We start from the raw sequence: 25,745 nt of genomic DNA on the forward strand, positions 1-25,745 counted from the left end.
ACTAGTGTCGAAATTGCAGGGGCCCTGGCAGAAATATTTAAAATGTCGCTGTCTACGGGTGAAGTGCCGGAGGATTGGAGAGTGGCTCATGTTGTTCCGTTGTTTAAAAAAGGATCGAAAAGTAATCCGGGAAATTATAGGCCAGTGAGTTTAATGTCAGTAGTAGGTAAGTTATTGGAGGGAGTACTAAGAGACAGAATCTACAAGCATTTGGATAGACGGGCTTATTAGGGAGAGTCAACATGGCTTTGTGCGTGGTAGGTCATGTTTGACCAATCTGTTGGAGTTTTTCGAGGAGGTTACCAGGAAAGTGGATGAAGGGAAGGCAGTGGATATTGTCTACATGGACTTCAGTAAGGCCTTTGACAAGGTCCCGCATGGGAGGTTAGTTAGGAAAATTCAGTCGCTAGGTATACATGGAGAGGTGGTAAATTGGATTAGGCATTGGCTCGATGGAAGAAGCCAGAAAGTGGTAGTAGAGAATTGCTTCTCTGAGTGGAGGCCTGTGACTAGTGGTGTGCCACAGGGATCAGTGCTGGGTCCATTGTTATTTGTCATCTATATCAATGTTCTGAATGATAATGTGGTAAATTGGATCAGCAAGTTTGCTGATGATACAAAGATTGGAGGTGTAGTAGACAGTGAGGAAGGTTTTCAGAGCCTGCAGAGGGACTTGGACCAGCTGGAAAAATGGGCTGAAAAATGGCAGATGGAGTTTAATACTGACAAATGTGAGGTATTGCATGTTGGAAGGACAAACCAACGTAGAACATACAGGGTTAATGATAAGGCACTGAGGAGTGCAGTGGAACAAAGGGATCTGGGAATACAGATACAAAATTCCCTAAAAGTGGCGTCACAGGTAGATAGGGTCGTAAAGAGAGCTTTTGGTACATTGGCCTTTATTAATCGAAGTATTGAGTATAAGAGCTGGAATGTTATGATGAGGTTGTATAAGGCATTGGTGAGGCCGAATCTGGAGTATTGTGTTCAGTTTTGGTCACCAAATTACAGGAAGGATATAAATAAGGTTGAAAGAATGCAGAGAAGGTTTACAAGGATGTTGCCGGGACTTGAGAAACTCAGTTACAGAGAAAGGTTGAATAGGTTAGGACTTTATTCCCTGGAGCGTAGAAGAATGAGGGGAGATTTGATAGAGGTATATAAAATTATGATGGGTATAGATAGAGTGAATGCAAGCAGGCTTTTTCCACTGAGGCAAGGGGAGAAAAAAACCAGAGGACATGGGTTAAGGGTGAGGGGGGAAAAGTTTAAAGAGAACATTAGGGAGGGCTTCTTCACACAGAGAGTGGTGGGAGTATGGAATGAGCTGCCAGACGAGGTGGTAAATGCAGGTTCTTTTGTAACATTTAAGAATAAATTGGACAGATACATGGATGGGAGGTGTATGGAGGGATATGGTCAGTGTGCAGGTCAGTGGGACTAGGCAGAAAATGGTTTGGCACAGCCAAGAAGGGCCAAAAGGCCTGTTTCTGTGCTGTGGTTTCTATGGTTTCTAGTAGTTCATAGCTTTGGATGACCATATTTGCTGAACTTCTGGACTACTACAGGGAATTGAGATACTTCAAAACATAATATTTATTAAGGCTTTAAGTGTCTGGTAGCTATTTTTTAAGGTTGCTTATTGATGATTATATTTTTCAAGAAAAATTGACCATTAGATAGAAATTGCAGGTTAGAGAAAACCTGTTCAGACAAATCCAAACTGGAACAATCACTTCAGTCTGGCATGGGTCATAAGTCTTATTGTTTAAATAAAAAAATTAACGAGACAAACTTCAAACAGGAAAAAACACAACTGCATATATTGTATGATATAAACTGACAATTAACAGATTTTTGACTTGGTTATTTAAGATGCCATTGGAGTTGTGGAACAATGTCTGTGTGGTCTATTATATGTGTATATTATATGTTTTATTGTTTTGGCATCACTGCAATTTTGTCAGTTTCTCAGGAATCATCCATCACTTGATGCCACTGTAAATGGCGATGATTTTGCAGCTTAAGGAGCTTTGGTTTAGTCACTGAGCTGTAGGTCAAGATGCAGATACTGCATCACAGCAGGGAGGACGTTATCTGGGTTATTTGCTAGATCGATTCTTCATAAGTCAGTGGTGAGGGGCCAAAGAGTGTAATTGCAAGAATCAGCCAAAAGAACAGTAGTTCAGGAACCACAGTCTTTGTAGTTACAGAAGTCCTCTTTGCTGTTTTAATTGAAAGTTATGCCTGCAGGAAAGATGAACCAATTGACATTGCAGCATTTAATAGAAAGCCACTTATCAGAATTAGATTTAACATCACTGGCATATGTCATGAAAATTGTTGTTTTGCAGCATTATAATGCAATATACAATAATAAAAGCTATAATTCACAAGGTGTGTGTGTGCACGCATATGTATATATAAAATTGCGTATGTGCGCACACATTTACAAGAAAAGGTTTGTGAACCCTTTGCACCTGGTTTTCTGCATTAATTACTCATAAAATGTGATCTAATCTTCATCTAAGTTGCAGTTATAGACGAACACAATCTGCCTAAACTAATAATACACAAACAATTGTACTTTTCATGTCTTTATTGAGCATATTGTTTAATCATTCACAGTCCAGGCTGGAAAAAGTATGTGAACCTTTGAATTTAATAACTGGTAGAACCTCTTTTAGCATCAATAACCTCCACCAGACATTTTGTGTAGCTGTTGATCAGACTTGCACAATGGCGAGGGGGAATTTTAGACCATTCCTCCATACAAAACTGTTTCAGTTCATCAGGTTTTCTGGGATAGCCTGATGGCCCTCTTCAGGTCATGCCACAGCATCTCAATTGGGTTAAGGTGGCACTGATAGATCCACTTTTTGTGGCGTATGGAGCGTGAGTACTTGGCGAAGTGGTCTCCCAATTTGAGTTGGGTCTCTACAATATATAGGAGGCCACACTAGGAACACCAGATATGGTAGATGACTCCAGAAGTCTCACAGGTGAAGTGTCACCTCACCTAGAACGTCTCTTTGTGGCCCTCAATAGCAGTGTAGGAGGAAAGAGGTGTAGGTGCAGGTGTGGTACTTGTTGCGCTTGCAAGGATAAGTTCCAGGAGGGAGATCAGTGGGGAGGGATGAGTGGATAAGGCAGTTGCGTAGGGAGCAATTCCTGCTGAAAGCATAAAGTGAAGGGAAGGGAAAGATGACCTTGGTGGTGGGGTCCTGTTGGAATTGGCAGAAGTTACAGAAAATTAAGTGCTACATGCAGAAGCTGATGGAAATTTGCAATTGCCTTTGGTGACATGCCAATTCTCCTCAAACTTTGAATGAAATATAGCTGCTGTTGTGCTGTCTTTGTAATTGCATCAATATGCTGGGCCCAGGATAGATCCTTGGAGGTGTTGACTCCCAGGAACTTGAAACTGCTCACTTTTCCACTTCTGATCCCTTGATGAAGACTGGTGTGTATTACCTCAACCTGAAGTTCACAATCAATTCCTTGGTCTTAAAAATGTTAAGTGGAAGGTTGTTGGTGCAAGACCTCTCAACCAGCTGATCTATCTCACTCCTGTATCTCTTTTTGTTACCTTCTGAAATTCTGCCAACAATAGTCATGTCATTGGCAAATATGTAAATAGTATTTGAGCTGTGCCTAGCCACACAGTCGTGGGTGTAGAGAGTACAGCTGTGGGCTAAGCACACATCCTTGAGGTGTGCCAGTGTTGAAGCAGGTGGGAACCTGTGACTGCAGCAGTAAGAGGTGTCCTTGAACATTTCCACCAGTTGGTTGGCACAGGTTTTTAGAGCCCGACAGGTACACACACCATACAGCCCTGATGCCTTGCAAGAGTTCAACCTCTTGAAAGATGTTTTGACATAGGCGCCAAGACACAGATGCTGCAGGGATTTGCACAGGTATTGTTTTTTTTTCCCTTTTGAAGTGTACATAAAGCTCTTTGAGTTCAACTGGGAGTGAAGCATCACAGCGGTTCATGACATTAGATTTCGCTTTGTGGGAAGTCATGACTTGTAAACCCTGCCAGAACTGAAATGCATCTGATTTTATTTCTAACCTATATCGTAATTATTTTTTCACCCTTAAAATAGACTTCTGTAGGTTATACCTGGACTTCTTGTATAGCCCTGGATCACTGGTTTGTGATGCCACAGATTCAGTCTTCAGCAGGATATGAATCTCCTGTCTTTTGGTTTGGGGTATGTCCTGTATGTTCTCAAAGACGCTCATTCATTCACACAGGTCTTAATGTCGGTGATAACTGTGGCGCATTCATTCAGGTGCTCATAATTGGTGCTGTGTTCTGCCTATGCTCTGTAAGTAGAAGTGCAGTCAGGACTTCGGACTTTCCAAAGTGTGGGCATGGGATGATTCTTAGAACATAGAAACATAGAAAACCTACAGCTCAATACAGGCTCTTCAGCCCACAAAGCTGAGCCGAACATGTCCTTACCTTAGAAATTACCTAGGGTTACCCATAGCCGTCTATTTTTCTGAGCTCCATGTACCTATCCAGGAGTCTCTTAAAAGACTCTATCGTATCCGCCTCCACCACCGTCGCCAGCAGCCCATTCCACGCACTCACCACTCTGAGTAAAAAAAAAAAAACAACAACTCCGACATCTCCTCTGTACCTACTTCCAAGCACCTTAAAATTGTGACCTCTCGTGCTAGCCATTTCAGCCCTGGGAAAAAGCCTCTGACTATCCACGTGATCAATGCCTCTCATCATCTTGTACACCTCTATCAGGTCACTTCTCTTCCTCCGTTACTCCAAGGGAAAAAGGCCAAGTTCACTCAACCTATTCTCATAAGGCATTCTCCCCAATCCAGGCAACGTCCTTGTAAATCTCCTCTGCATCCTTTCTATGGTTTTCACATCCTTCCTGTAGTGAAGCGACCTGAACTGAGCATAGTACTCCATTCTTGATAGTGGAATAACAATGGTCTAGCGTATGGGCTCCTCTGGTTCCACAGATGATATGTTGCGGGTAGTTGTTCAGAGTTTTCTTCAAGCTGGCCTGGTTAGAATTTCCTGCAATGATAGGGAAGGTGTCAGGGTGTACAGTTTCACGCCTGCTCAGTTCCTGCAGTACCTGCCTGATGTTGGCCTGAGGTGTAATGTACACTGCTATCAGGATGTGGTGGAAAATTCCCTTGGCAGATTAAGTGAATGACATTTGACCGCTAGATGTTCCAGGTCGGGGGAATAGGAATGAGACAGAATTGCCAAGTTTGTGCACTGTGTTGAGTTAATTATAAAGCATACTCCATCTCCTTTACCTTTAAAAGTCTGAGTTGGCCTGTCTTTGTGGAGAATATGAAGCCATTGGGCTGCAGCTCTGTATCCAAAATTGTTAGAGTGTGCCATGTTTCTGTAGAGCAGAATTCGTGGCAGTCCCCGATGTCCCTCTGGTATAACAATCTTGCTCTGAGGTCATCAATTTGATTTTCCAGAGACTAGCAGGATTGTCAAGAGTGGATGTCTAAAGCCTCTGCCTTTCAATTGTACTTGCAGATCGGTGTGGTGTCCTCGCTTTTGTTTTCTTAAAGGGGAGCTGCACTTGCTACCCAAGTTTGCCATACAAATGGAACAAACAGAAACTTAATATTAATAGAGGCAACATAGTGAGGAGGGTTGCCGTTGTTCTTTGCAGTCAATAGCTAGAATCTAAAAGCCTGTTATGCCAGAGCAAGGTTTGGTATTTATGATCCGAGCTGGAAAAACTAGGAGAGGGTACAATAGTTGTATAGGTAGGGAGCAGTTACAAAGGAAGTACAAAAAAAGTCCTGCATATCACCATGAGGAGCTAGGCACCAAATTAAGAAACAGAACCTCATCTCTGTATTGTTACTTTAGCAACATTCGTAGAGGGCACAAAGGAGTGTAGAGTTTATACTCTAAGTGTAACTCAAAACAATCATATGGTAGAAGTGGGATTCTAGTCCATGGGGCATTGGAATAAGTGCTTGTGCAAGTAGGAGCTGTACCTTTGGGATATCCTTCACCTGAAGCATGTTGTGACCAACGTTCTTGCAAGCTGTGTGATTTGGAAAATAGTGAGGATTTTAAACCAGTGATGGAAAGAATGGATGTTGCATAAAAGGTTGGAGTTTAAAAAAAATAAAAAGATTTAAAAAAACTAGGTGATCTGTTTCTGAATGCCTGTAGCATTCAAATCAGAGCAGATGGACTAATGATACAAATGAAAATAAATATGATCTGTTAGCAATTGCAGAAATGGTGTTGACATAGATGAAGATGTGAACATTGAAGGACTCATGGCATTTAGAAAGGATAGGAAGCTGGAGTAATAGTGGAGGAGCATCTCTTGACTAGTGCTGGTGCTCTTGGCACAATAGAGAAGATGCACTTCATTTCAGGAAATCGTGACGCAGAAGCAGTTTGGTTGGAAATGAGAAATGATGGAGTAAAGAAATCACTTGAAGTGGACATCTAACAGTCATATTTGTTTATGCTGTATAATTCAATGAAGGGAAAATCATGTTTAACCAATTAATTGGATTTTTTTGAGGAAGTGACACCTATTTGTAGATGTACTAAGATTTCCAGGGGACATTTGATAAATTACTGCATTCAAAGATTATTTCTTAAAAGCTCATGGTATAAGGCGTAGTATAGTGGCTCTGTAACAATAAACACAAAGCAAGTATAAATGGGTCTTTTTTCTTGATTGACAAAGATGTAATAAGTTTTAAGTTGCAGGGATTAGTTCTGGGTCTTGGCTTTATAAATTATATGTGGTTGAAAAGATAGAAGGTAGGATTGCTAAGTTTGGTGACGATGCAAAAGTTGGTTAGGAAGTAGGATGCGCAAAACTGTAGATCCAAAATCTGTAAGATGTACCACAGGCTCAAGGACAGCTTCTATCCCACTGCTGTCAGAATCTTGGACAGACCTCTAGTATGAAAAGGACACAAAATCTACCTTATTATGTTCTTGCACTTTATCATTTACCTGCATCATACTTTTTTGATAACTTTTATGTTTTATTCTGCATTGTTATTGCTTTATCTTGTTCTACCTCGGTGCACCATATAATGACTTAATCTCTATAAACAGTATGCAAGACAAATTTTTCACTATATCTTGTTTAATGTGACATTAATAAACCAATACCAGTGAGGTCACAAAGGATATAAATAGATTAAATGGCTGGGCAAAGTTCAGGCAAATGGACTTTAATGATAGAAAAGGTGAAATTACCCATTTTGGCAGGAAAAAATAAAAAGGAAGCATTTTTTTCCTAAACTGTAAAAGGTTGTTTGAAGAAGGATTTTGGGATCTCGGTGTTTGATTAGCACAAGGCTGGTGTTGTTACTGGTTTCCTTACTGAAGGAAGAATGTTAATATTGGAAGTAGTACAGAAAAGATTTACAAGAACACACACCTGGATTGTGCGTCCAGAATGGCCTGATGAGAACAGATTTTATAGGCTGGGCTTCTACCTGCTGGACTTTGGAAGAGTATAATGTGACCTGATTGATGGGTATGAAACTGGGAAAGAAGGTCTCACCCATATAAAACAAAATTGAGGTAGATATTTTTGTGAGCGACATAAGTCTTTGGAACTCTTTTAAATATTTCTAAGTCATGGGTTAATGAGAACTTGATAAGCAAAGAGTTAAATAGTTGCCACAAGCTGATGGAAATAAATATGTTTGCATGCATGTTTGTAATTTGGAAGATAGTGTGTCTACTGTTTTTTCTTTAAATATTTTACTTTATCTTTTCACATTCACTTCGTAGTCATGTTTTTGTACATCTCCTTCAATCCTTGAATTTTTTTTTTACTTTTTTACAAATTTAGTTTTAGCCTTGAGTGTGTAAAGATTCATGCATTTGCTGAACTGATAAAACTGTAATTTTTACCATATTTTATGGAAATAGAAGCACAGATTTTTTTTCAATATTAATTTAACCAGAATGAAGGGACTAACTCCCACTGAGGCAAAGTCATCTCCCTTCAATTTAAAAGTAAATGGAGTAAACCAATTGATAAACATCAAAACAGGAAAATGTTTCTGTTTTGAGTGCTAGTCAATTGCAATGTAAGAAGATGTCATTAATAAATGTATGGATTAAGAGTTAACCACTACACTCGTTTCATTTATTGCTGATCAGATTAGAATCTCAACTCTGTATTCATGTGTTACCATGCTATCTGTTGACCATCCTTTGCTTACTACTCTTAACATTCTGCTACCAATGCCCTTTGAGGAAGTGTCCAATCGGCACACAATGCTCAGAGGAGACATATTTCTTCATATGTGTCTTAATTGATTTAGCCCTTATTTTTAAACAATGACCAGATGGCAAATAAATTCTGATATCAGAGGTGATAAGTATAAAATAATGTATGATACTTTTAAGAGACCTGTGAACAGCACTTAATCTTTAACTGTTTTGCAATTTGCACCTTCTGTTTTCTTTGAGCTGTTCCACCCAGTTTGTTTGCCCTTCTCTATTGCCATCTTTTGTATGCTTACATCTTTGTGTTCTGTTATGTATTTGTATGGTCTTTGTATTCTGGCACATGCATCTTTGCATTTTCACATTTAGTGTGCAAAACATGCTTTTTCTTTCTTTTCCCTCTCATGCAGTTTTATGTTAATACATTTTATTTGGTCTGTGTTTCAACACACTTAAGAGTTTAACTTTAAAACTTTCTTCAAGATAATGTTAGCAATCTGTCTTATGTATGGCTGAAATTTGCTTAATTTATTTTGGCATAGTTGCTCCTCCATCTCTTTCTTTGTCTGTTGTTCTTATGTGCTGTGTGGTGTCAAGTTCGCTCCTTGTTAGTCTTAATCTCCTTGTATGTAATGTCTCTCTCTCGTTTTCTCTCTTATGCTCACATGCTACCAGGAACAGAAAACAAAAAGAGAGTTGACAAATTTAAAAAAGAACATGAAGTGGAAAGCAGAAAGCAAAGAGCAAAAAGGTAAAGAGAACATTTAGGAAACAAGAAACAATTTTAGTTGAAACAATTGAGAGAGCAGAGCCAAATCATTTGGGTCTTTTTTTGTGAAATGCAAGGTGCTCAGTTTAGCCAAACATAATCTTCAAATTATATCTTTACAAATTTAATCTCCTTTCAACTATTCTTTGAATTAATTTTAACCATCAGTAACACATTTCATGAATTTGAACAACATTGAGGTGCGGTATTCCCTCATTTCAGTACAGTGCTACTTTTTCCTGAACTTAGGTTTGCTGAAGTATGAATGTTAGAGTCTCCTTCCCTTACAGCCATACATCAGGACCAAGAATAGACACTCAGCTCCTCGATTTTCAGTAAGAATATACCTGATCCGATTTTACCCTTTTGTTAATTTTTACTTTGTTGATTATGGTGTTGATTATCGTGAATCTCTACCTCTGCCTTAAAAGTACTCAACATTCTACCAATATTTCTGGTGTGATGAATGCATCTTCTGTAGCAAATACCCTTGCAAAATTGATTTACCACCACCTTGTTTTCCATTATTAGCTCCCCAGAGATACATTTCATACTTTCCCCAGTCTTGACACCTGTAACAATGAACTGAAGCACAAACCTGTTACATCCGTCTTTGAACCAAACATGAAGTTTTCTTTCATCTTTTGCCAGTTTGCAAGGCTCATGTAGATTATTACATCTAAGGCTCTGCTTTATGTGTGGTCTAGCTTCTCATGTTCATTGTGGACAATATGTTCCTTTCTCCTGTTTTTACTGTTGTTGTCTATATATTCCACAATTATTAGCTGCTTGCCTTGCTTCTGCAAGTATTGTATTGTTTGCAGTTTAATGTGATGCCAATGTTCTGTGCCCCCTTTGTCTATCCTGCAGGGTATATAAATTTCCTGAGCACTATTTTTGTTTCACTGAACCTCGTTGGCACTGCTTAATCATGCTATACTTTTCTGATCAACATGCCCCTCTCTCACTGTGCTGTTCTTCTTAAAATGTTGCATTTTGCAGTTTAGCAATGCATGGGGGGGGGGCATTTCCTGAATCCAGTGAACTTCAAAAATGACATCAATGCATCATATTAATTATCATCCTCGGCAGCCAAATTCAAGGCATGTGTAAGCCTATGTTAGAGTTTGTAATGTTTAATATTTTTTTCACTCTGTTTAGCTTTTTAGTTAACTACAGTTTTTGGTATTCCCATTGTAATTTTGGCTGCAAAGATACAACTGAACTATTTTTTCATTTTTAAAAACATTCTGCTTTAGCCTTGTTCTCAATTTTTTTGGGCCCAATCACAGGTTCTAAAGTCCTTGTTCTTCTTTACTACTCTATTCCACCTTGCATATTGGTAGGAAGTCATACAATTCATTCAAGAATTTTGTCCTAATTTTTATTCATTAATTTTTACTCATCAATTTTTTAGTCTTTGTTTTTAAAAAAAAAAATTCCTAGTCCTCAGAACTAATAATATTTTTTGAAATTGTACGAGCATTTTAATGAAATATCATCCTTAACTTCAGTTAGCCATGAGCTATTTTTCTTATTGAGACTGTTTCTCAAAAGGAATGCTTGTTCCTTGAGAGTTATGTAATGTGCCCCTCAATGTCTACTACATCTACATTTTAATATAAGTATTGCAGTTTACTTAATCTAATTTATCCTAACCTGGTAGGTGGTTTGTGAGTTAGTGTGCTACTTCTGACTTTTAAACAGAGTATCTGCATGCTTCTATTACCTAGACTCAATATTTTAATTGGCTTGAATGTTACTTGTCCACATTGAGTGGGTCATGTGTTAGAGATTCCCAAGAGTTAATTGGAATTAGACTTTGAACACATCATTGAATCTTTCCTGTCCATCTGGCAATCAGATAATCACTTCCCGGTTTGGTATGGAATGTTTGTTACAGGAGTCTGATGTCAGGCAATTAATTTTGCGCAACTAAGCCAAATGAATATAATGCTAGAAAAGGGCAATGATGCCTTCCAATTTTCACCTCCACTTGAAGGTGCTCTGCATCGACATCCAAAGCTTGAAAACTGGGAATTTCAACCTTTAAATTCTGCAGATGCAATCTGCATGTGAAGGAAGACAACCACCTGACTGTTCAAAACCCAAACTTTGAAAGCCCTCCATTAATCCACATATAAGAAAAGAAATCATAATGGGTCAACTTTTAGAGTTTTAAGTTAGTCGATATACCTTTATATCATACGTGCAATGTCAGTAACTTTTAAATGAAAGTTCAGATGTTCAAGTGAAATATAGGAGCATTTTCTACACAAAGGACAGTGGACATCTAGAATTCCATCCTTTCAAAATAGTGCATTCTGGTTTAAGTGAAATTTTCAAAATTGATGTTAGTATATTTTATTTTGTAATGTATGTAATTATTGATCAACAGGCAAATGGGGCTAAGATACAAATCAACTACATTCCTATTAAATCATGGAATATGGTTAAATATCTTAAGTTTCTTCCTTTAAATCCTATGTTTTGTGTTTCAGGGTGTTGATACATCTTTCTATAAAACAAATTGATAATAATAGCAAATAGAGTTTAACACACACAGAACTTTGGAGGAACTTAACAGGTCAGCCTCATCTATAGAAATAAACAAACAGTTGATGTTTCAGGCTGAGACTGGAGAGAAAGGAATCTGATGGGAGAAGGGAGTGGACCATAGGAGAAAGGGAAGGGGGGAGTATATGCAGGGGGAATAATATGAGGTAAGAGACCAGAGTGGGGAATAGAAGAAGTATATTTACCAGAAGGAGAAATTGATATTCATGCCATCAGGTTGGAGGCTACCCAGGCAGAATATCAGAAGTTTAACTTAACTTTTAGAAGGCGTTTTAAACAGATACATGAATGAGAAAAGTTGAGAGGGATATGGACCAAATGCAGGCAAATGGGTCTAGCTCAGGGCCAGTTTCTGCATCTCTATAAAGCTTTGACTTCAGTGAAGTCAGTGATCTGGATTAACAGAAACATAGCTTTTGAATTGTAGTTCTTCATTTCATACCACAATACATATTTATTAATCTCCCTAGCTGATATTTCTATAAAATGATATAGTATATAATTAGACCCATCTTTTTAAATTGTTTATCCTCATTTGCCCCATGCTCTGGTAGGATAAAGCCTAGCGGACAAGAGTAAAAACAGTGGGATGACTTGAGTTTTGCAAGTAATATGCTAATTATCTTTCTTGCACAGCTTTCAGCAATCCTGCTTGGATGTTTGCTTTCCTTGACACCATATTGATAGGGATTCATTGTTATACAGCACAGAAACAGGCTCTTCTGCCCAGCTCATCCATCCATTTACTTATATAAAACTTTTCTATTCATGTTTTGTTCAAATGTCTTTAAGAAGCTGTAATTCTCTATCTTTGTCAGAAAATCTTGCCTCTCAGACCCCCTTCTCACTGACCACCTGCACTTTAGTTTTAGATTTCACTGCCTTGTAAAAATGACAGTGACTACCTCCGCTATCGGTGTGCCAGTCTCCCTACAACTCAGACTCTCCAGTCCAGGTCATATTTCTGTGAATGTTTTCCACACCCTCTGTCTTAATGACATGGCGATCTGCACTGCACACAACATTGCAGTCTCACCAATAATTTATATAAATACATCATATCCAACTGCTATACTCATAAGTTCAAATAAATTATTATCAAAGTACCTAAATGGCATAATATATTGCCTTGAAATTAAGTTTCTTGCAAGCATTCACAGTAGATCAGAGTAGATCACCTTGCACTTATCTGGATGGGCACCGTCTGCCAATCTTCAAGGAGCTCAGTAGGTCAGGAAACATCTGTGGTAAGGAATAAACAGTCATTTCAGGCTGAGACCCTTCATCAGGACTGGAAAGTAAGGGGAAAGGAGCCAGAGTAAGAAGGTAGGGTGAGGGGATAAGTGAAGCCAGAGGGAGAGGGGCCCCAAACTCTTCTTCCAGATGATGCAGCACTTCACTTGAAACTCTGTTGGAGTCTTTCTTTCCCTTTTTAATCCTTTTATTAATTTTCAAGTTCATAAACATAATAACAATAGTGATACAAAGCGATTGGAATTACCTTATTGTTAATAAACATATACAAAAAAAAGACTACAAATAGTACAATAGACTTCCCAACTCTTGAAATAGTTAATCATGGAAAATCTGTTGGAGTCGCTTACTCACTGAATCCAGTGCTCCTGATGCAGCCTCATCTATGTCCGACTTAGATTGGGGGGGGGGGCACTTTGTAGAGCACCTTTACTCCACCGCAACAAGCAGGATTTCACTGAAGCCAAACATTTTAATTCCAGTCTCCACTCCCATTCCAACTCATTGGTTCGTGGTCTCCTCTATTGTCATGATAAGACCACTCAGCTTGGAGGAGCAGCAGTTCATATTCTGTCTGGGTAGCCTCCAACCTGATGGCATGAACATCGATTTCTCTTACTGCTAGTAATTTTTCCCTCTCCGCCTTTCTTCTTCTTCCATTCCCCTCTCTGGCTCCCCTCTTTTCTCCTCTCCACACCTGCTCCTCTTCCCCTTCCCCCACTTTCTTATTCTACTTTCCAATCCTGATGAAGGGTCTCAGTGTGAAACATTGTTTATTCTTTTCCATAGATGCTGCCTGACCTGCTCAGTTCCTCCAGCATTTTGTATGTGTTACTCTGGATTTCCAACATCTGCAGAATCTCCTTGTTTATGATTTGCCAATCCTTAGTCGGCTGGTGGCGTAGTGGCATCAGCGCTGGACTTCGGGGCGAGAGGTCCCAAGTTTGATTCCAGCTGGCACCCTTGCACACTTTCCATCCGTGCTGGGTTAAGAGCTGGTGATCTCTTTGGAAACCCACCCGGCAGAAGGCAATGGCAAACCACTGCTGTAACTTGCCTCGTACATGATTTCCCAATACGTCAGAGCAGCGTGAAAAGAAATTGTCCGCTTGCTAACTGGAAAACTCCGGATGTGACATACTTTTTTTTTTTAGTTGTTTTACCTAGCTGATCAAGATCCTCTATGATGACTTTCTTTGCTGCCTATGAGATCACATTTTAGTATCATCTGCAAGCTTACTCATCATAACCACCAACCTTCTCTTGTAAATCATTAACGTGTATGGTGAGTAATAAAGGACTCAGCACTGATCCCTGTGGTACACTGTTAGTTACAGGTCTCCAATGTGATGAGAAACCACCCTTCTACTACTATCAAGTCAATTTTATATCTAATTTGAGCTCCCTCAATCCCAGGAATCCTAACCTCTGGACCTGCTTACCACATAGAATCTTGTCAGTGGACTTGCTGAAGTCCAAGTAGAAAGTGTCTCCCAAAATTACAGCTTCACTACAGCTTTGCTGTTTTCAATCAGCATCTTCCCCTCCTCATCGTGATGCTTATCTGAAATTAACAAGCTCCTTACCCTGCTGATGCAGCATTTTTTAAAAAAAAGCTCCTTCTTTGAAACTTGTTTTCTTGTTTCATACAGCTATAACTCAAGCATAAATACAATTTAAATGCTACTGAATGAAAACATTCATTTAGGTTAAGACAATGAAGGTTGTAAAGTCCTGAGAAATTTTTAATGAAAGCTGGCCTCCTGGTTCTTTGCACCAAGTTTATTGCGATGGAATACAGTAGAATCATTAAGATGCGCCAAGCAGTTCCTCACCTAAAGCTTTAGGACCATAATGTCAAGTCTTAATGATTTTTTTTCAAAGATAGACACAGCTATTTTAGTACAAGTTACTTCAATTCGTTTAATTGTCATTTAACCATATATGAATACTCATGAATGCAACCAAATGAGACAGCGTTACGACGGGGTCAAGGTGCAAAGACACACCAACAGTCACTCACAGTAAGCACACACAAGATCACAATCACAGAATAGAGTCCTTGCCCACAACACCATGGCTTGATGCTCAGTTCTCGCACTTACAAGTCAATAAACTGTATCAGTAAAATACAACAACTCAGAATGTGTGTGTGTATCCAGACCCCCAGCCCACCGGTATCATCTGTCAACTGATCCCCGACATCTGCTAGGTAGTGCCATGGCTTTGAGCCCCAGTCCTTGCCCTGATGCTCAACTCCCGCCAGGCGAATCCGTGGTTTTGAGGACCAGTCCTCACACATACAGACACATATTAGTAAATATACAACCAGACAAGTATATCTGTATATAGTCCAGACCCCTCTGTCCATTTTAAATCTTCATTCGCCACAATTGCGCAATGCCACCCCCATAAGAGAGCGATAGGGTGGACACCTCTCTGGAGGCTGAAAAACCAGCAATCTCAATCTATATTATTCATAACATTTTGTTGAGATTTTATTTCCAGGTTTCACATGATGGTGGTTTTTTTTCAGTGAATTGGAATTCTGATGATGTGTCTTTGAATTATTAACTCCTCATAGATGCTGCCTGACCTGCTGATTATTTCCAGCATTTTTCAATTTTATTAGGCACTTTTAGTCTTGTGTGGCCATAACTTAAATATATGGTTTCTCTTAAAACAGAATTCCAAATCTGCATTGTGTGTCTCAAGCCTTTGCAGAGTAGTCCATTAAATGTACTGTAATTGAACAATTCTAGACTCTATACAATGACAAAGAATGCAAAAAGTAAAATTCCTTGAAATTGTCTCTTATTCCACTTCATTGCCATAAATTAAAATGGAAGGTTTTCATAAGCTCCATGTAAGTGGAGCTTATGCCAACATTATTTATAGTTCAACGTACAAGGTAAATTTATTATGCAAGTACATATGTGTCACCGTATACAACCTGGAGATTCATTTTCTTGTGGGCATACACAATAAATCCATAATAGAATAATAACCATAATAGAATCAATGTAAGACCGTGCCAACTTGGGTGTTCAATCAGTGTGCAAAAGACAACAAACTCTGCAAATACAAAGTGGGAGGGCCCCCTCCCACTTTCAAATCTCTTACTAGCTCTTCCTTCAGTTAGTCCTGACGAAGGGTCTCGGCCCAAAATGTCGACTGTACCTCTTCCTAGAGATGCTGCCTGGCCTGCTGCGTACACCAGCAACTTTGATGTGTGTTGCTTGTATTTCCAGCATCTGCAGGATTCCTCGTGTTGTGGCTCAGGAATCTCTGGTTTCCTCCGCCTGAAGTCAATAATTAGCTCCTTGTTCTTGCTGACATTGAGGAAGATGTTGCTGTTGTGGTACCACTTAGCCAGAGTCAGGTAGCAGATGGTTGCCTCTCTGACTGAAGGCTTGTAACTAGTGGTATGCCATCAGGATCAATGCTGATTTAGTTGTTGTGTGTCATCTATATCAAGGATATGTGTGGTAATGTAGTAAGCTGGATCAGCTCCTTGGTCTTGCTAGTATTGAGTAAGTGGTTGTTGCTGTGGCTCCGTTTAGCCAGATTTTCAATCTCCTTCCTGTATGCTGATTCATCACCACCTTTGATTTAGTCTATGATAGTGGTGTCATCGGCAAGCTTAAATATGGCATTGGAGCTGTGCATAGCCACACAGTTATAAGTGTAAATTGAGTGGAGCTACAACCTGTGTTCGCAGAGATTGTGAAGGAGATGCTGCCAATCTAAACTGACTGGGGTCTGCAAGTTAGGAAGTCAAGGATCCAATTGCACAGGGAGGCATTGAAGACAAGGTCTTCATGCTAATTGATTAGTTTTCAGGGGATGATAGTATTGAATGTAGAGTTGTAGTTGATAAAGAGCATCCTCTTGTATGCATCTTTGCTGTCCAGGTGTTTGAGGATTGATGGAAGAGCCAATGAGATGTCTTCAGCTGTGGACCTGTTGCCCTGGTAGGCAAATTGGAACCAATCTAAGCCACTTCTCAGGCAGGAGTTGATGTGTTTCATCATCAACCTCTGAAAACATTTTATCACTGTGGATATAAGTGCTGCTGAATGGTAGTCATTGAGACACTCACCACTTTCTTCTTATACTTATACTTCAGTATAAATGAAGTCTGTTTGAAGTAGGTGGGTACCTCAGACTGCCAAAGAGAGGTTGAAGATCTTAGTGAACACTCCAGCCAGTTGATCAACACAGGGACTTAGTACTTGGCCAGGTATCCCGTCTGGGCCGGAGGCTTTTCGTGGATTCACCCTCCTGAAGGTTGCTCAGATGTCAACCTTAGACTGAAATTACATGATCATCAGCGGCTGCGTAGTTCCTCCATGCTGTGACGGTCAAAGCAAGTATAGAAGGCATTGAGTTCATTTGGAAGCAAAACCCTATTGTTGTCTGTGTTGTTTGATTTTACCTATAAGACATCATAGTATTCAAGCCCTGCCACAACTGTTGAGCATCCTTCATTGTTTCAAGTTTAGTCCAGAATTGCCACTCCGCCTGTGAGATGGCTTTCCAGAGATCGTACCTGGACTTCTTGTAACTTTCTGGTCACCGCACTTGAGCACCCTTGATCTGGCCCTCAGTAAATTGTGGATCTCATAGTTCACCTAGAGCTTCTGGTTGGGGACGACTGAAGGAGTTTGTGGGTGTGAAAGAAATTATGACACTTAATCCTGTCAATTTTCTAGTTCTCAAAAAATTGGAAGAAATACTGGTAGAATATTAGGCCAGCGGCCCCCAACCACCGGGCCGCGAGGAAAGGATATGAGTCAGCTGCACCTTTCCTCATTCCCTGTCAGGCACTGTTGAACTTGAACATAGGGTTGCCAACTGTCCCATATTTGCTGGGACATCCCGTATATTGGACTAAACTGGTTTGTCCTGTATTTCTGCTGCTAAGGCAGAGCGTTCCTATGAAACCTTTCGTGCCGAAATGGCGTAAAGCGAAGAAGCAATTACCATTAATTTATGTGTGAAAAATTTTTGTGCATTCCCAGACCCAAAAAAATAACCTACCAAATCATACCAAATAACACATAACACTAACATATAGTAAAAGCAGGAATGATACGATAAATATACAGCCTATATAAAGTAGAAATAATATATGTACAGTATAGTTGGGAAGATGAAGGAAAAAGCGACTGGGGAGAAAAATTCGGCATTTACGCGCATGCGCACATTACATGCACACATCACGCATGCGCACACATGTGCCTGTGCAAGGCTTCATGGTCATGGTAGTCTTTCCTGGGGTAAAGTGTCCCAGGATTTGACTGCTATTTTTGTCCCTTATTTGGGAGTGAGAAAGTTGGCAACCCTAACTGTAAAAGACATGTTGAAGTGAGTTTAACCCTACTTGAACACCCCCACCTCTGGTCGGCCGGTCTGCAAGAATATTGTCAATATTAAACCGGTCCGGGGTGCATAAAATGTTGGGGACCCCTGTATTAGGCAATTATAATCACAGGGCAAACCCAACAGTTTAATTTGATTATTTTAAATGATAAATTGGCATTCCTGGTAGGCATCAGTATTTACATTTGCCTTAAGGATTTTTTTTCCATATCCATCTTAAATTACCACTTACTACTGTTAAGAACTTGTACAACACATTTTTTAACATTTAATGCGTTTATTAGGAGCATGTAGTAGCTCATGATTTATTTGTTATGCTAGTCTTTTATGTTACAAATCAGAACTCTACAATTAGTGATGTGGACAAAAAGATTGTTGCTGATTCAGTTTCTCCTTTGGTTACTTATGGTCAATTTGTGGTTTGTCAAGAATGCTTTCGTTTGAGGAGAACCACAGAAGGTAGTTGTTTGTTGATGTTGCTCATTGGGAAAAGTATTTCAGCACAAGATTGGCCAACATCTGGTATTCAGTAAAAAAGTGTGATATGATATGCTTATTTTCTGAATGGTACATTCATTTCTCAGTTACTTTTCCTGAAGGATAGTTGCATTATGCATCAATTCAAGTTGTAAGGTTAATTGCAAGATAATTCCAGACAATTTTTTTGGGTGATATTATTTACCATATTCATCACTAAAAACTAATTTATACAAAGTACTAATGGTAATTTAAGCACATAGTATCTTTTTTTAGATCTTTTACTATTTGTAGACATGTATACTTTATTAAGCAAATTTTAATTTGATTGTTTTTTTCCCCATAGAAGATGAGCAAGTTTCTGCAGTTTGACCAAGTTTTGCTTCCCGCTTTCTTATGTTTATATCACTTCATGCAAGCTACATTTTGGACAGCACAACAGATCATCCAGATGTAGGAGCCTTGGAAATCTTTTGAATGGAATTCCCAATGCCACTTGCCTCTTTCCCTGCCTTAAAGCAGCATGGGACTTTTATCCCCGCATGTGGAATACTGTGAAGAAACTGTCCTGGCACTTTGGAACTGTGTTGCTTTTAATGCACAGAGCTTATTCAACAGACTAGTCCTGTCACCACCCACCATGAACTGTGCTCAGAATTTCAGTTTGATTACATTGACTATGGAGCTGCTCTTGATGCATTCTTTAATCAGCCTAGAACATTTTGAATTATTTTGCTGTTTTTTTTGCCATTGCGGCACATAGTCGTTTAAACAACAAAAAGACTTTTTAAAAAAAAAGTCAAGCAAATCACGCATGATTTTGTATTTCAGCAAATTTTTGAACATGTGATATTCACTTTACTTTTGGGCACAGAGATCAAGACAAGTTTTTAATTTATGTTGACTTTTGATTAAATACTGCTTACAGAACAACAAACACTAGATCTCCACAGTTACAGTATTATTTTACACATAATTTATATTTTTTGATTGTAGGATTTTGAATTAGTATTTTAAATAATTGAACTGGATGGCACCCTGTATCATAGAATCATGCTGGCTAGTTCTTCCTTTTGACAAAATCGTGGTGCCCACCTATTTGATGATAGGGTCGCAAGGCTTCGTATAGAAAAGCCTTGATTTCTTTTTTCCAGCCTTTGAAATCTGCAGTATGTACAAGGAAATTAACTTATGCTTCTTGGAATATCACTGTATATCTATAATGAAGGTTGAGACTTCAAAGCAAACCACCCTCTGCTGCTATTTAAACCTTCAAAATGACTGAATTGGTAGCAGTATTTTTGTTGCCATTCTGCAGACTCCTTGTAGTGAAGGCTGCCAGTCTGAGTAGTACACAAATATATGGAACTGCTTTCTTAGATCTGTTTCTTGTATTTTTGTTTCCATTGAGCTCAGCTGATCATATTGATCAGTAAATAAACTTTGGTTCAATTGAAGACTGCAGTGTTTTCACTGTATTTTAAACATCAGTCCTTTATTTAACAGTCATCAAATCATAGTTTAGACCCTCCTTATTTCCAAATACTTCATGTTGTCATTTATGCATTTGTAATTTAACTGTATTATGCATAATTTGTCAATGTCATTCTACAGTCAATGTCATTGTGTGCATATAGGCAGACAAAGATAAATAATAGATATATTGAAGAGTTGCACAAATAATATAAACTTAACCGTAATCGTAGAACATAGAAATGCTAATCTCATTTCAACAAATCTGTGATGTTAAGTGCAAAATGTATGATTAACTGGTGATTTCCTCATACTTTTGATACTACTTGTACCTGTATGTCTTTTAGAAAGACAATTGGTGGAGTCTGTATCTCTTTTGTATTTTTAATACAATAATTGTACATAATGGTTATATTTTTGTTGAAAATGGTAGAAATGTACAATGTTTATGCCTCTACGTCCAGTTTATACAAAGCTGGAGAATAAATATAATTCAAAAGTGCTTTTGTTTATTTTTGAGTTTGGCTAAATTACAAAATGGAATATGGTTGTTAATCTCAAGGTATGACTGGAGTCTTCAAAAACTATAGGGGGAAGTAACTCGAGGACATTCAGAGGTGGAAATATTTCTTTAGAGGTTTTGTATTTTCTTAGAACTTATGTTAACAGGATGGGAGAGATATTTTTCAGGAAAAGTTGAAGTGCATTACTATTAAAGCTGAAGTTTACAAAACATTACTTAATAGATACAATTTTATCAATTAATTTTTGGGTGGAGGTCATGTTACTCCTACTGGGACCTGGGTGATGAACAAAAGTTTGACTCCATTCTTAAAGATTACAAACAAAGCTACAGTTAATGCAAATAATTAATTCAAGAATTTAACATGCTATTGGTAAAAACATTACTGAAATGTTGAAAATAAAGCATGCCAAATATGTAATGTTGACCCCATAATTTTAGCTCATAATTTTCTCCCTCTGCAATTTCTTGGTGCTGGTTTCTGCCACAGTTATCTCTCCCCAACCCACCTTCCTCTTTTTCTTGCCTTTTTGTGTGTTTTTTTCTGAACTATTCATGAGTATTGGTGGTTTATTGTTTAATATTACGATAAAGTTCATGATAACTTGCAAATCCTTTTTCTGAATCTCAAGTTGCTTAATCCAGCCCTCAAAATTATTTCTGTTTTATCTTAAATTTCCTGCTTAAGGTTTACTTAGGTGTTGCGTCAAACACATGTAAATCATGTTAAGATGAGGAAATGCATAGGTCGATTCCTTTATATCTACGCACACACACTCTCACTCTCTTATTCATTCTCTCTCTCTCCCTTCTCTCTCCTCTCTCTCCTCTCTCCCCTCTCTCTCTCTCCCCTCTCTCTCTCCCCTCTCTCTCTCTTTTCTCCCCCCCCTTGATACTTAATGGGCTGAACCAGCCTGTATTTCATATTTTGCATTATAAAAGTGTTTGTCTGATATCAGACATTCAGGTTGACCTACTCATGAGCTTTATGTTCTTGCAATGTTTAAAGTAACTAATACTATTCAGAGCAACCTTTCACAGTTTTGTTGATTTCTGTTCGTTGTTATGTGTTTAAGACAATTGACATTTCGCTGTTACTAGCTATTTTTTCCCTAGTGTGTAGAATGAAAATGTCAGCCTCTTCAACTTGTTTGTCTTTCATTCTGTAATTTCAAGTTTTCCAATCAGTGAATTAAGATCTGTTATATTGCATATGGATTTAGGGCACTCAGTCACTACTGTGGTAGGTTTTCAAACTGAGGATCCCAGCTTTGAGTTTGCAGGAGTTAGTTATTAGACTCAGAAATATTTTCAGTTTATCAAATAATTTATAATTACAGCCCTACAAATAATATATTCTCTCATAAATACAGGACGAATTTTAAGATGCAAAGTACATTTATTATCCAAGTATGTATACATTATACAACCTTGAGATTGGTCTGCTTACCGGTAGCCACAAAGCAAGAAACCCGAAAGTCAAGTCAAATTTATTTATAAAGCACATTTAAAAACAACCCATGTTGACCAAAGTACTGTACAAACCATAACAGGTAGCTAAAATCACAAATACAAGAAACACAGATATAACCAACAAGGCACACAGCTTATAGGCACAAAATAAACAACACATGAGCCTAGGCACAAGCCAAAAATCAGCCACATCAGGAAGATTTAAACACTAATGAATAAAGGTAAGTTTTGAGCCTGGACTTAAAGGAATCAATGGAGGAGGCAGATCTGATAGGGAGGGGAATGCTGTTCCACAGTCTAGGGGCTACAACAGCAAAGGCGCGGTCACCCCTGAACTTAAATTTAGATCGCGGGACAGCTAGGAGTCCCAAGTCAGCCAACCTGAGGGACCTGGAAGTAGAATAAGGGGTTAGAAGGTCTGCAATATAGGAGGAGGCCAGCCCATTTAGGGCTTTATAAACAAACAGGAGAACCTTAAAATCAATTCTAAACCATACTGGTAGCCAGTGGAGTAATATGGTCCCTCTTCCGGGCACCTGTCAGGAGCCTGGCTGCGGCGTTCTGGACCAGTTGCAGATGGGACAGGGAGGACTGACTAATCCTAGTATACAGGGAGCTGGAGTAGTCCAAGCAGGAGGATGTAAGGACGTGGATGACTTTCTCGAGGTCTTTGAAAGAGAGAAACGACTTGATTTTGGCAATAGTACGAACCTGGAAAAAACTGGCTTTTACTACTGCATTATCTTGCTTGCCAAACTTAAAGGCGGAATCAAATATCACACCAAGGTTTTTGACAAGAGTGGACAGGTTACCAAGACTGTTGGTAATCACTTTGATGGAGTCGGGGGCCAAACAGGACAACTTTAGACTTGCCTTCACTCAGCTGTAGGAAGTTTTGTGCCATCCAACACTTTATGCCCTAAAAGCAGTTCATGAGGCTGACTAGATTTGACTGGTCTTTCAAGGGGAGATAAAGCTGTGTGTGGTCAGCATAACAATGGAAGGAAATGTCGTGTTTTTAAATGATTTGACCGAGGGGAAGCATGTATATAGAGAAAAGAATGGGACCTAGGATGGAACCTTGTGGGACCCCACAGGAGAAACTAGCTGGAGAAGAGGAAAGCAACACACAAAAGTTGCTGGTGAACGCAGCAGGCCAGGCAGCATCTCTAGGAAGAGGTACAGTCGACGCTTCGGACCGAGACCCTTCGTCAGGAAAATTTGCCTATGTTGACAGAGAAGCTTCTATTTTTAAGGTAGGATGTGAACCAGTTCAAGGCAGTGCCATCAACACCAACCCCGTACTGGAGACGGTCTATTAAAATGGTATGATCCACAGTATCAACTACAGCGCTGAGGTCAAGAAGAATTAGGATGACAGAGTCACCTGAGTTGGTAGAGAGGAGGAGGTCATTGTACACTTTCAGCAGGGCAGATTCTGTGCTATGATAAGCCTTAAAACCCGACTGAAATCTTTCCAAGATGTTGTTTTGGTGTAGGTAGGGCAGCAATTGACTAAGAATAACCTTTTCGAGATCCTTCGATAGAGATGGAAGTTTTGAAATAGGTCTGTAGTTACTAGGTAAGGTAGGGTCTGAGTTGGGTTTTTTCAGGAAAGAGCCCAATTTTTAAAAAAAGACCGACCCCCCCCCCCCCAATGCACGGAGAAAGTGTAAAGAAAGCAAATCATGAAAACGATAGAAGGAAACAACAGCATTCCGAACCAAATTGAGTCTATTGTCCTGAATCCCGGAGCAACTGGAGTAGGCCCAAAGCCTCGGTCTCAGTTCATTATATAGCAGGCCAAGCCACTGCCAAGCTCATATACACAAAGCGCATAGCAGCGGGAGCAGTCTCACAGCTTCAGTGCTGCGGAGAGTAGAGCGAGCAAAGTCAGCCCAACCCTCACCTCTATTACCGACACCCTGCCTTTCCAGTCTATCTGGGCCACTGTTTAAATTGTCCCAACACTGGGTAGTGCTGCGCATCAGGCCCTGGCACAACATAATCCATCTGTAAATTGTCGGTTATTTTGACTAAAGAAAATAGTTCACTAGCTGTGTTATTTAGGTGTAAAACTGAAACTGGATCGCTGAGTGAGGAGCTGCAATTTATTCCAGCAATAACTTACTGCATTGTCTAACATGCAGACTGCTGGGATGACAATGTATTATAAATTTGTTACCTCTTAGGCAACAGCTGCTCATTGTGATATATCTAATACAGGAAGAAGTCTAACTAAGGGTCAGTTTGTATCATTAAAGAAAAAATTACTTTCAGATCAAGAAATTCTGTGTTTGAAATGTAATTAGAAGATGTGGAATCATGGCAAGAGAAGAACAATATCAAAAACTAGAAATTGTGACATTAGTATGACAAAATAAGGCAGTGATTGACAAAGTAAAAATGACAGCAAGGCAAAAGTACATCAATAATTGACTGTGTTGACAGATTAACAAGTAGAGAAAGTGTTAGATTGGCATTTATTTGTGATTTGTTGGAGCGATGCCAGGTAATGACTGGCATTGAAGAACATCCACTGAATTATGTATCTTATAACCAGCTTAAACAGGAATCCTTATACTCAACCCATACGGTTTAGTCTGGAGTGGGTTTCAGTCATCAATTTACTTCCATCATAAATTCTGAATATTTTGCAGTCATTTATTAGCTGCTGCTGGGTCAAATTCTCTTAAATTTGCCCCACTAATATTCTGGTTATTCCAAATTGTAATGAAGAAGGAATGTTTTGAAATGAAAATATAATGTGATGTTAATGATTGACTTGCCTGGCTTTCATCATTGGAGTACCCAACCTGTTGGTTACCAACTTGAACCAGAGTTGAAGTTGTTAGAGGTTTAGGCTTGGGAACAGTGGAACAGATGTGAGGCGAGTTCTGACACTTCCATAAAAACACTACAAGTGTCATCCTTTGCTTTCTTTTTACTTATTTTCTCTCTCCACCAGTACAGAATAATGCCCCAGGCTGAACTGCCTCATGTTTTAGCATACATCTTTCTAATGTCATCTCTTATGCTCTAACATGTTCCAAAATAAATATGCAGCAGATTATATTTACCTGCTCAGTTTTTTGCACTTTACTTTTATAAAGGAGAGTTTAGATTAATAAATTGATTTCTAAAGCAGCAAAAAGGGGAAGAAACGCAGTTGTGTTAGAACTACCAGTGCACCAAGAAGTCAGTTCTAATGCAATTTCAGTTTCCACAGTTCTGTTCAATTAGGCAAAAACTTAAAAATATGTTTTTGCACCTTCTGTGATATTCGTTCATGCTTGCATGGTGGGTGGTGGGGAGCCCGGTGGTTTTTGCCAGAGCAAGTGGGAGGAGGCGGAGGGTTGATGCTTTGCTGCTGCTTGTGCGTGGGAGGGGGTGGGGGGCTTTGGGGTTCCAGCAATTTTTGTCATTCATTCTTTCGGTTTTTTCACTCTGTTTTGTTGATGTCTATGAAGAGTAAGGGTTTCAGTTTGCATACTGTATGCTTTCTCTGCCATTAAATTGAATCATGAACCGTTGAACTTATCCATTACCTCCAAGAACTACCATTAGGAGCTCTTCCA

At 39.1% G+C, this 25,745-nt stretch overlaps 1 protein-coding gene across 6 annotated transcripts in view; it reads left to right on the forward strand.

Moving 5' to 3' along the window:
* Positions 1–20,667, forward strand: part of rapgef2b (Rap guanine nucleotide exchange factor 2b) — a 388,703-nt gene extending 368,036 nt beyond the window's left edge. For 5 of the 6 annotated variants that reach the window (XM_072256006.1, XM_072256007.1, XM_072256010.1 and 2 more), the window contains 2 exons: positions 8,912–8,987; positions 19,045–20,667. In XM_072256006.1, coding sequence (XP_072112107.1) covers positions 8,912–8,987; positions 19,045–19,051 — 83 coding nt within the window. In that variant the 3' untranslated portion in view covers positions 19,052–20,667. The remainder of the gene's footprint in view (positions 1–8,911; positions 8,988–19,044) is intronic. The other variant, XM_072256009.1, reaches the window with a different exon arrangement.
* Positions 20,668–25,745: the final 5,078 nt, after the last annotated feature.

Source organism: Mobula birostris, chromosome 4 (genome assembly GCF_030028105.1).
Source record: "Mobula birostris isolate sMobBir1 chromosome 4, sMobBir1.hap1, whole genome shotgun sequence".
NCBI lineage: Eukaryota > Metazoa > Chordata > Chondrichthyes > Myliobatiformes > Myliobatidae > Mobula > Mobula birostris.